The 12,290-nt window shown below is 41.7% G+C and overlaps 1 protein-coding gene across 7 annotated transcripts in view; it reads left to right on the plus strand.

The window, feature by feature from the left end:
- Positions 1 to 12,290, plus strand: part of SIK3 (SIK family kinase 3) — a 251,927-nt gene that overhangs the window by 170,339 nt on the left and 69,298 nt on the right. For all 7 annotated transcript variants that reach the window (XM_059416600.1, XM_059416604.1, XM_059416626.1 and 4 more), the window contains exon 4: positions 6,264 to 6,425. In XM_059416600.1, the coding sequence (XP_059272583.1) occupies positions 6,264 to 6,425 (162 nt within the window). The remainder of the gene's footprint in view (positions 1 to 6,263; positions 6,426 to 12,290) is intronic.

Genomic DNA, 12,290 nt, shown 5'->3' on the forward strand with positions numbered 1-12,290 from the left:
AACAGAAGCACACAGTACATGTTTTCCTATACCTTACAGGGATTCACAGATAGAAACCCATCCATAGGCCAAGAAGGCCTAGTTCAAAAGGGAAGACACACATGTTAAATAATTGTAATACAATTGACATTATAGAAATATATAGAATAAAGGCCATTAGACACAAATTATGCAGCATTTTCTTCTAGAGTGGGTGAGTAGGTTAGGAAGAGCGTCAGATAAATGACCTTTGAGATGGTTTTCAAAGAATGAGCTTGATTTGGAGCCTGCAGATTATATTAGGAATGAGGGAATAACCTCTATATTGCAAACTTAGCCAACCCACATTTGCTAGTGTATGGGTATGGGCGTAGCGTGTGAAACATTTGCACTACATAAGAAATGTCTGAACAACATTCTTGGAAGGCCTTTTGGAATATATGGGATTCCGTTTCCTAGGCTGCCTGGGCTTGATGCTTAGTCTAGAAGTATTTTTTTAAGAAGCTATAAGAAAACAAATCCTCTTTTATACATTAATCTGAAAGGACTTCATATTGGAAGAATAGCCCGTTTTTGTTATAAAGACTGAACATAAACAGGCTTAGTTTATAAACTTAGTTTAGTGGCAAAGTGAAGAGTAAAGAAACACGTTTTTATAAAAGTTTATAATCTTTTCTCTGGTTGATAGTCCTTGAGTTAACCTGTAATTATGAAGCATCGATTATATGGAGAACATTCTTTTGCATGTAGTAAGGAGGCATAGGAAACAACCGAAATAATTCTAGTTTAAAACTTAAAGAGCTAAGGCATATCTTGTGACTGTAAGCGTTTCACAAAGAAATTGTGTTTTCTCAAGACTTTGAAGGAAAATGCTTAATTTACTTGGGATAGACAGAGGGCAAGAGAGTGTGCTTTTTGTTGTTAGATCTGCAGGAACACTCACTAATGAGAAACTCACAAGTCATTCCATATCTCGAGTACTGTGGTCGCTCCATGAGCATACACTTGGTAGAATGACATACGACTGGACTCACGTGGTACCCGTGTCACATTCTAGGTTTTGATGTTGTTCTAGCATTAGGTAAGATTTGACCATTGTGGGCAGAGGGTACGTGGGCTCTGTCCATACTCTCTTTGCAACTTCCTGTGAGTCTGTAATTATTTCAAAGTAAAAAGTTTTTAAAAGTTTATGACTTTGGCAGTTGTTTTGAGAGTGTGTCGCAGGGGGCCAAGGACAGAATCAGGGGTACTAGTTAGGAGCAGGAGGACAAACTATTACAGTGATTCAGGAGGGAGATCATGGCTTTTGGGCTAGGTTGCTGTCCTGAGGGTGGGTTGGAGATGGAGTGAGGGCTAGTTGAATTCTGGATGTATTTTGAAGGTAGAGCTAATAAAATCCACTGACGGATTGGATGTGGGTGTGGGGGAAAGAGAATGGGATGACAACAAGAGTTTTGGAAGCCTGAAGAAAAAAGATATCAATAAGAAGCAGCAACAAGTCAAGAAGTTTGGTGTGAGGTGGTTGAGTTCTTGGCAAGGAAAACAAAGTAGCAAACCTCCTTCCTCCAGTCCGGAGCAACTTGAGGCGTGCACCCGTCTGCGTGGGTTAGGGACCGTATGACACTCGCGCGAGTGCACTCTCGTTAACCTGCTCTCCCAGGCAGCTGAGTTCTCTTGGCCTCGGCCTGGCTCTTTTGGAAAGAAGCATTTGTTTGATAAACAGGAAGTCGTTTCCATGGGTGTAGAAAGAAGAAATGATAGACATGAGTGGCAAAGCACAGAGCTGCCAGCCGTGATTAGCTTGGATGGGTAGAAGTGTTCTCAGGTGGCCACCTAAGCTTAGCCCACAGCCACTCCCCCGTTTCTGGACTGGGCTATTTCTTTATCATGAAAAATGAAAAGTTCCTGCCCTCTTGTGTGATCTGCTGTCAGGATATGTTCATTTTCAGCTGGTGTTTTGGATCACTTAGAGTCGTAGACTTAGCAGACAAATGGAGACACTGTCTGTTTAGAGTGGAAAAGTGACTTATTTTAAGAAGTGTTGGCTCCCCACCCCCCATCCCAGTAGTGGCATGGCTCTGACACTCCAGTGAAGCTGGTCGAGGGAAGTTAAGACCGCCTTAGATGTGTTTTTTCTCTTTGAAAGGTCAGAATCTAAATGTACCACAAGATATTTCTTCCTGAGTCGGATTAGGCCAACATCACAAGCTGGGAATTCTGAAGCAAATTTTATACATGTGCTCGCTCTGATACTTTTAAACTTTGGAATTCATTCCCTCCCCTTCTAAGAATTCTACTCGTGAGGAATATACATCCCTGGGTATCACTGGCTTTTTCCTGTTTCATGAGGAAGAGCCAATAAAAAAGATTAAAGAAGTCCGGTGCCAAATGATGAATGGTGATTGCAAAGTGAGAAAGACAACTTTGACTCCTTCCTTTTGCTAAGAGCTTGAAACAGGAGACCCATTTTCTTTCCTTCGACTGTCCCCTCATCCTTGTCTTGACTGAAGTGGTTGGAGTGGAGCTGTGATAGAGAAAAACTTGAAAGTTTGCCCCAGAGGTAGAGGGGCTGCTAAGTAGATAAGTAGTGAATCTGTGAAGGGGGGCATCCTGTGTTGGGGTTGGTGCATCGCGGGTGTAGACTGGTGAGTGGCTGGGCGCAGAGGGCGGGGGCCAGACTGCCATGTGGGAAGTTGGGGATGGAGGATGGGGTATATACGGTGCATAGGATATATAGTATGTATATTCTTCTATGCAGTATATAGGAGAACTAGCTCACTGAGCTCCTTGGAAGAAGGTAGAACCATTTTATAGCATCCCTTGAAACTGACGTTTATCCCAACAAGATTCAGAATGTATTTTAAGAAACTTTGACTGTTGGACTCCTGGGTGACTCCATTGGTTAAGCAACTGTCTTTGGCTTAGGTCATGATCCTGGGGTCGCAGGATTAAGTTCCACATTGGGCTCCCTGCTCAGCAGGGAGTCTGCTTCCTCTGCCCCTCGCCCCTCTCATGCTCTGTCTGTCTGTCTGTCTCTCTCAAATAAATAAATAAAATCTTAAAAAAAAAAAAAGAAACTTTGTCTTTTGAGTGGTTCAGGAGCCTGTTTGTTCCATGTGCCTTCTGAAATGACTGCAGGATTTATTCAAATGCTGTGAATTTGGGTTAAGGCCAGGCTGGGCGACTGCTCTGGGTTTCTTTGCTGGAAGTTAAATGTTGCATCTGAGCTCGCAGAAGTTTTGCTGCCTGCCTGTAGGGCACACAGGAACATAAAGCAGCCATTTGTCCGCGGGCAGCTGAAAGGCGGGGGGACTGGAAACCGCTGCAGGCTGCCAGCTTCCTGGCACACCCACCAGCCCCCATAGGTTTACTCAGAAAGCAGACGACCAGGCATGGGGTGGCGGTGGCAGCCGTCCTGAGACAGGCAGAAATAAAGGCAGAGTTTGAACGGTCTGAACGATGCGGAGCTGCTAAGACAGCCCTGTCTTGGGACAGGAGCATGAAGCTCCCGAAGCGGAGAAAACACGAGCAGCAAACACAGTCACTAAGAAAAACAAGATCCGATGCTTGCAGCCAGCACTTTAGAAAAGCGATTTGTATATCTTTGTATTCATAACTGTAGGGATACTGTAGGCGTCTTTGAGAAAATACTGTACAGCTTCAGCTCCTCTCCCCAGGCTGCTGCTAACAAATGCCTTTTAACCAGAACCATGTAACAGAAACTCTGGGTGTATGTAATAATTACCTTCAGGCACTCTGAATCCTGACGAACCTCAGATCTATTAGCCAAACGCTTGAATATCCTCTGTATAATACTGAGTGGGCCTTTTTAAAAACAGCTTTTTAAATGTCTTTGAAAGTTAAAGTTGTATCATACAGGATAACTCTTCATCATAGTACAAGTTTATTCCCAAATAGGCTCTCCTTTCTTTGGCCACAGTGTGTAACAGGGTTTATTTCTGTTCAGCAGATCAAGAGGTGGGGATATTGGCAGTATAAATGATTTGTCCAAGGACAGCCAGCGTGTCACTGTGGAGATAAAATAGGACGAGGCTGCATTCCACCAGCTCCTGGCCTGTGTAGCAAGTTTGAGAACTTTCCAGTCATTTTAGGAAAACAAAGTACTTAGAAAATATAAAGAGGTTTTTTTTTTTAATAAAAGAAAATCACTTATTTTGGAAATCACGAAATTAATCATTCTGTTGTATTTAAGAAGCTCTTTGATGTGTTCTGGTAATTAGTATTTACTGCCAGACGAATGTCTCTTGGGCATTTTAATTAATGGGTGGCTTGGCCAAATGAGCTTCTGATGGTAAACCTTCATAAGGGTTTATTTTTATGTTTCTCAAGAATAGCTGTCTCTTCAAAGCCCTTTAATTAGATGAAGTTTAGCAGCTAAAACATATTATTAGAATAATTAGGCCTTGAGTTAAGAGGGATAGAGGGTCAAAGGTGCAGGTACTGTTAGAGAGAATGGCATCTGAAAAGAAAACCTAGCGTTGCACGTTTGATGGATGTCCAGTTCTTTAACAGCTTATATTAAGTGACTGTCCCTAGTTAGGGACTTTGTGTTGTTTAAAGTTCATTTGACAGATCTCACCAGAAGCATAAATACACCAGAGTGTGTGCTCATTTGTCACCACCTCTGAACTCCTAGAGAAAGTGGTATTCTAGTCCTTTCGACTTCTAAGCTGAACACTTCCTGTTCTCTCTCTCTTTTCCTACTAAATTGGTCCCCTCAACTATAATAAAGAATTGTTCTTGAGCAAAATGCTTCAAGAAACTGGTGTAGGAGCCACTGATAACACGAACAATTACAGTAATTCTGGGCCTTTCTTAATAATTTCAGTGATCCTATGAGATGTTGTTCTAAAGATTGCTGTAGGATTTGATCTCCAAAGTTGTATGCTCTTTGTGGTCAGAGTGTAGTTTGAATTATTTGAAAATCTGCTATGTAGGTGGATTGTCATTTGGCTCCCCTTCGTCACCTACCACCCCCATTTCTTGTCCTAAGCCCTCAGTCTTGGTAGTTACTACTTACTAGGGCATGTGTCTTAGGCCAGACTTTCTCTTCGTGATGAAGAAGAGATGTATCCAACTGGTCCTGTCAGTGATTTCCATGGTGCCAGAACTGTTGGGTAAAGATTATTGAGACTATTCTTGATAAACAGTAATACACGTATTTTTATTGTCTGATTTTTTTTACTTTCCCACTATCTCGGGATTCTTAGGATGGCAAATGTGTTCTTTTCCCACCATAGATGAGTTTGTTTAAGGACGGGAAGTTTTTGAGTAGAGCTAGCTGTATTGCCAGTGTTTCTAATACCATCAGCTGTTACGATCTTGATATGTTATTAGTTAGATGAAGAACTGGGGTTTAGGATTCATTGGTTCAGTATAAACCTACTGCCAGTATTAGAAAAAATACTTAATTTTATTGGTATTGGTAACTGGTAATTAATGGGATTGGCTCTGGGTCTATCAGTTTATTTTTAAATATCAAAGATAGCTTGGTTTATAGTATCACAAAGCTCATCACATGGAAAATCTTTTGCTGTAGTTTAGTTAGCCACGTTGCCAATAAAATCATTTCACTGAAAGTGGTAGAAACTTGCCTTTGTTTTCTGTTATTGTCTATAAAAACTAATAACAATTTAAGAAATATTTGAGAAACACATAAATGCAGATGGATTTTATCTGGCATATTATTATGCACTCCAGAGTATAGTCACCAAATAAGTATATTTTATGTTAATCTGCAAAACTTTGAGAAAGCAGAAGAAAGATTAGCATACATGGGCTCCTATATAAAGCCATTTTCCGCCTTAGCAATGACTAACTTCTGTATGCTCTTCTCCCAAAATGATTGATTATTGTGACTCTGTTTTTTGACTCACCCTTTAGCACAGGAAGTATTGCTGATTCTTATCTTCATGCATATGTTTGCTGTGTGTATGTAATCTCTTGCAATGGAGATAAGAGAGAGGAGGTGTTGAATGCGATGATTCTCCAAAAATGCCATCATAACCCTTAGAGCTCCTTTCTCTTATGGTAGAGCATAGGTAATCCTATGCATTCTCTCATGTGTGCTGAAAACGGTCTGGGGGCTGCTTGCTGGTGGGTTTCTGTAGATACAGACCAGAGCCTCAAGTGTTGCCATTTGTTTGTTTCACTTCCCCAACTGTTCCTCTGGTGGCCCCCTTGGCATCTCTCCTGGAGTCCACCTTTTGAAGCAATGGCCATGTGCAAACTGAGAACTGACTATGTGCTCTTCTTCACCGCAGACCACCTGGTGGCCCATGGCAGAATGGCAGAGAAGGAGGCCCGTCGGAAGTTTAAACAGATTGTGGCAGCCGTCTATTTTTGTCACTGTCGGAACATTGTTCATCGTGATCTAAAAGCTGAAAATTTGCTTCTGGATGCCAACCTGAATATTAAGATAGCAGGTGAGACGTGTGTTGAGGATGTGAAATGGGAACAAAAGACCTTTTCCTTCAAGGTTCTTAAGCAAGGGATTGTCTATTCTCTTCTATCCAGAAAGAGGTATTGGAAAATGAAAGGGGTGTGTGTGTGTGTGTGTGTGTGTGGCTTGAAAATGGATAAACTTTCAAAACACACTTACATTCTTTTTTCATGTAGTATTGGATAGAACTAGGCTGTGGAGGAAGAAGGGAAAGGGTTATATTTAAAATTCTCTTAGTTTGGTTAATAGTCCCTTTTGAATAATAAGGAATAGTCTAGAATAAAGTGGAGAGAACAACTGTAAGCTTGTATACTCTGCCAGCTTTACTTGAGGAGGCTGATTTATGTCACTGTTACAGACTGTCGTTTTGTGATAACTTAGGACAGAACAGATCTCACGTCAGTTAAAGGCAGTTGATCTCTTTGTGTCCTCGGATTTCACTTGTCTGCTCCTCTGACGGTGCCTAAAAACACTTGTCACTGCCTCTGTTCCTACTTCAGTTTCAATAAACTATCAACATTTGCCTAACCAATACAAGCTCACCACCTATTGATAGAAGAAAGTGACTGCAGGCTAGACAGAAAGTATAAACATGAAAAGAAACCAGTTTTGTTTTCCAACAGTCTCAGTGTTGTGCTCTGTGTCCCCCGTCTCACAGGTACAAAGGGAAGGGGCGTCTCCTATGGAAAATCGAAGTACAGCTAAAATAGAATTGCATTGAAAGTCAAGGTTAAAAGCAGTTCTAAGGACTTCCCTCCTTAAAAGGGTAGGAGTTGAGGGTTCAGATGTATGTTACATTACAGGTCAGAGTACCTTCCTGTATCCTTTCAAGGTGGTGATTCTATGGACTGTTTTGTGTAGATAAGTCTAGATAACTCTTTCCAGGCTCTCCTTTCACATCCTTGCAATGTCACCGAACTTTTTGTTTATCTAAGTTCAGCTGGCAGATGCACTGTTGTGTGGTCCTTTCACTAGTGGTAAGCTCCCTGAGTCCTGCGTTTGCCCAGTGCAAAGTAGACGGAAATTGATGCTTTCTGTATCTTCCATAAAAATCATATTTTTCCTTTGTCCTTCTGTCTGCTTTATATTCTCCAAAGCTGTCTTAGATGCTAGCAGTTCCCACACAAGTGGGTAGTGTGGAAAGACCCGGCAATTTCAGACCCTCTTTTGTAATTTTTCACCATAGCTTCAATTAAATTAATGGTAATAATGTCTAAGCGTCACAGTCGTTAAAAGTATAATAAGATGTTGTGTTAATTTCCTATTGTCGCTGTGACAAATGACCACAAATGTAGTATTAGAAACAATACAAGTTTATTATCTTACAGTTCTAGAGGTTGGAAATTTGAAATGAGTCTTTTTTGTTCTTTCTCTTTTTTTAAACATTAATACACTTTTTATTTTAACCCCAGTATAGTTAACATCCAAGGTTATATTAGTTGCAGGTATAGTTAACGTCCAAGGTTATATTAGTTGCAGGTACACAAGGTCATGATTCAGCACTTCTGTACATCCCTTAGGGCCCATCCTGAAAAAATACAGAATGCTTTACGAATTTGCCTGTCCTCTGTGGGCAGGGGCTGTGCTAACCCTGTTAGTGTGTGTGCTGCCAAAGCGAGCCCCCGAAATGAGCCTTCTGTGGGTAAAATCAAGCTGTTGGTAGGACTGGTTCTACCTGGAGTTTCTGGAGAGTCCATCCCTGGCTGGTTTCAGCTTCTGGAGGCCCCTGAACCCCTTGGTTCTGGTCCTTTCTTCATAGTATTCCGCCTTGTGCTCCCATTGTCCCGTCTCCCACTCTTAACCTGATCCTCTTGCTTCCCTCTCGGAAGGACCCTTGTGATTACATAGAACCCGCCCAGATAATCCAGCATGATCTGCCCATCACTTAGTTACATCTACAGAAGCCCCCTTTACCACGTAGGTACCACTTTCGCGGGGTCTGTGGATTAGGACTTGGATGTCTCTTGAGGGGCTTTTATGCAGCTCACCACAGATGTGATCGTAGGGTTCTTTGGATTACTGATGAGGGTAGTAAGTTAAAAGAAGACCCTCATTTTCTTCTACAGTTGTGTTTGACCTTCACTCACCAAAGGTCAAAATTTTTTTTATGGTTCCTCGGTTCTTGATTTTGACTTTAGAACCATTTTGACTTAGTTCAGGGAGACTTGTATGGCTCGTCGTTTTTGTATTGAGAAACCAAGTGTAAAAGCAGGGGTCAGTGGTAATTAAAACTAGAAATGCCCCTGACAAATACTTGGGTAAAGAGATTTTGAAATGATTTTCTTTGTTAATAGTTAAAACAAATCCACATAGTCACACGCTGAGTCTCCACCTGCTGGTGTGTAGTTACAGACTCTTGGGAATGCTGGTAGCCCGCTGTGCGCTCTCTGCATTAACACATAGGGGGAGATTTTTAAGGTCATTAACCCAAAGTCTACATTTTTATTATTTGTTTAGCCAAGAATAAATGAGCTGCTCTAGGCTGTGTCCTACTATGGTATCTGATGTTGTCTTTCTTCATGCGTTCTTTTTTTCATGCTGTCATTACCTTGTCGTTCCCCTGCTGCCACTGCCCGTCACCCCACTTGCCTCAGTTTTGCTTTCCGTGGTTTCAGTTACCCATGGTCAACTGTGGTCTGGGGGCGGGTGAGCCTCCTTCTGACGTATGGTCAGAAGGTCAATAGTAGCCTAACATTAGGTCACAATGCCTGTGTCATTCCTGTCACTTCATCTCATCACGTAGACATTTTATCACCTCCCATCACCTCAAGAAGAAGAAGGTGACGATACGATATCTTTTTTTTTTCTAAATTTATTTATTTGACAGACAGAGGTCACAAGTAGGCAGAGAGGCAGACAGAGAGAGAGAGGGGGAAGCAGGCTCCCTGCTGAGCAGAGAGCCCAATGCGGGGCTCAATCCCAGGACCCTGAGACGATGACCTGAGCTGAAGGCAGAGGCTTAACCCACTGAGCCACCCAGGTGCCCCACGATAAGATATTTTGAGAGAGTGAGAGCCATATGTGCATAACTTTCATCACAGTACATTGTTATAATTGTTCTATTTTATTATTTGTTATTGTTGGTCTCTTACTATGCCTCATTCATCAATTAAACTTTATCATAGGTGTGTGTATAAAGGGAAAAATAGAGTGCATCTAGGGTTCGTACTGTTCAAACATGCACTGGGGGTCTTGGAACGTATCTCCTGCGGGTATGGGGGACTCCTGTCCTCAGTTTCCTCAATCATTGCCGGAACTCCCCTTCTTACACATAAATTAGGCAGAATTCCCATTCTCATATGCCAGGTCTTCTTTGAACTTAGTGGGTCAGTGGGAGAATCATGTCTAGTTGAAGCTGACCACGGCATAACTAATTTTGGAGAGGAGGAATGGATAGCTCTGACAGAATAAGGTCAGATAACTAATGAAATCAACTTTTTATTCTAAAAGCTAAAAGTAACTTCAGGATTTCTAATCTTTTCAGTGGTCTTTTGATAAGTTATTATTAAATCTCAGTAAGAAGGAAACTGTTAGACATGAAAATAACACATGAAAAAGAAAAGAGTTTTGTTGTTTTATTTAAAATATTGGTAGTCTTAAACACCTCATTTCTAGAATCATCATATGTTAGTGTCAAATTAACGTAGAATTAGTAGAAATTCAGTTTAGGAAATTTAAGAAATTCACGTTTTCCTTATGCCAGTGTTAACCTAAATGATTGTTTTGCTTGATTTGGTTTGGTTTTTACCGAAATGGTTTTGATGAAAAGTGCATCCTGTTCAAACATAGACGATGAATAAGGTGTCCTGTTCAAACGTAGACGATGAATAAGGTGTCTTGGGAATGTTTGTGTTTACACTGATTCATTTTTACTTTTTAAATGAATTAATGGGGCAGTTTACATTTAACGCCCCATACAGTAACAATCTGGTCATTAGAAAAGCCCATGCTAGCCTTCCTCAAGGGAGTGTGTGTTCCCTAGACGTGACAGGTACATTTCCTTTACAGATATTAAAAGATGCAGTGGTTTAAGTAGGAGTCTTCATGCTTAAATTCTTGCCTCTGAATTTTTGTTCCAGTGCTATTTCTACAGAGAATGAAGCCCAGAAGAATAGCTTGGTTTTCCTTTTGATTTTAGAATGGCAGTAACAAACCTGTCTTCTGTAGGATTATTTGAAAGATGTTTCTGTTCTTAGTAATCCAGAATAAACATTGATGGTTTTCAGAATAAAGAACTGTATTTCTGAAAGGCAAAGTTACCAAGTCTAGAACTAAAACTGTGTAGTGGTCATCCAAAAATGTATCTATTGTTAACAAAGGCTCTTTGCTCAGGTGTCATGGGAGAGAGAACAGAAGTGTAAGACATGACTCCTGCCCTAAAGAATTTATAGTCTATTTGGGCAGCAAATGCTTAGACCTTTGGAAAGTTAAATAGCACCAAAATTATGTGTGTGTGTGTGTGTGTGTGTGTGTGTGTGCAGCTCTTTACAAAGCATTTTCACATACATTATTTAATTTCATCATATTTGGCATTGTACACATAGCTTATTTAGAAAACCTAATTAGAGCCTCCAAAATACACACCTTTAACTTTCCAGAACACTGAATTCTTTATAAAGAGGGCTCATGCACATCTTGTTCATGTAGAGTCTGGCTCTACAAGAATAGGATTCTTGGCCTCTAACCCTTTATTTTTCATGTCTCAGACACATGAGGGTCCCCAGAGGAGCAAATGGAGGTGAGGGAGGCACAGCATGGCTGTCTCCGCATATAGCCCGCACCGCTGGGGGACAGCGTGTTCCACAGCGACCAAATTATACTTTGCTACAATAGAGGAGATGTTACAAGGCACGCCATGATTCATTATCACATTAATTATATAGTCTAATTACCACAGAAGTTCAGAGGATGAAGAAACCACTTTAGTTTGTAAAGTTCCATCAGACTGTGAATGCCACAGGGACACTAACCGTATCCTGCTTAGTGTCTCATGCCCATGGCCAAGGCCATGCTTGTTCGGTAGGAGGTGCTCAGCACTCTGTTGATCTGAACTTTAGACAGTGGTGATGAAGCACGTAAATACCCTACTGAGGACACAACATTTGAGGCAAGTCTAAAGGACGAATAGGATTCTTTAAGGTGTAGGTATAGGAAGAGAGAGAATTCCAGTAGGATTAGTCAGTCTGCACATGTTGGGAAAGCATCTGCAATGTGCAGGCCCTTGAGCCACGCTCTGGGGTTACAGTGGCAGGTCAGGTTGTCCCTTGGAACGAACGTTCTGCTGGGGGAGACCAACAGTGAACACAGAAACACAGAAGCCCTCGTAAGGACTATGGAAACGATAACACCGAAAATGTGATAGAATGACTCGTGGGAGAGAGAATGCTTTTAACCAGGATAGTCCGAGCCTGCCCAGCAGAAGCAAGAGCAATGCAAAGGCCTGAGAGACGTAAATGCAGGGTATCTGACAGGGCAGGAGAAAAGGTGGCATAAGGAGATGATAACTAAGGGGCATTTGGAAGGAGATGGGGTAAGAGAACTGGCAGGCACCGGTTCCCTGTGGAGCCTTAGGCCTGCAGTGAGGATTTGGGAGTTTATTTTGGTTGCAGTGGGAAGCTGAGTTGGAGAAGTATGGGCAGCAGTAGTAACGCGGCATATTTGCAGAAAAGGTTGAAAGCAGCTTGGCCTGGGGGGAAGGTTCAAGCAGGGAAGTCATGCCTGAGAAGGTAAGAGAGATAGGTATGTATTTATACTCGATGGTGAAATTGTTGGAATACCAGGCTTGATGGGTCAGATTCAGAATGAACAAGGAAAAAGTGGGAACAGGCGGAACTGGCAGGAGAGCAAA

This window comes from Mustela nigripes, chromosome 1 (assembly GCF_022355385.1).
Source record: "Mustela nigripes isolate SB6536 chromosome 1, MUSNIG.SB6536, whole genome shotgun sequence".
Lineage (NCBI taxonomy): Eukaryota > Metazoa > Chordata > Mammalia > Carnivora > Mustelidae > Mustela > Mustela nigripes.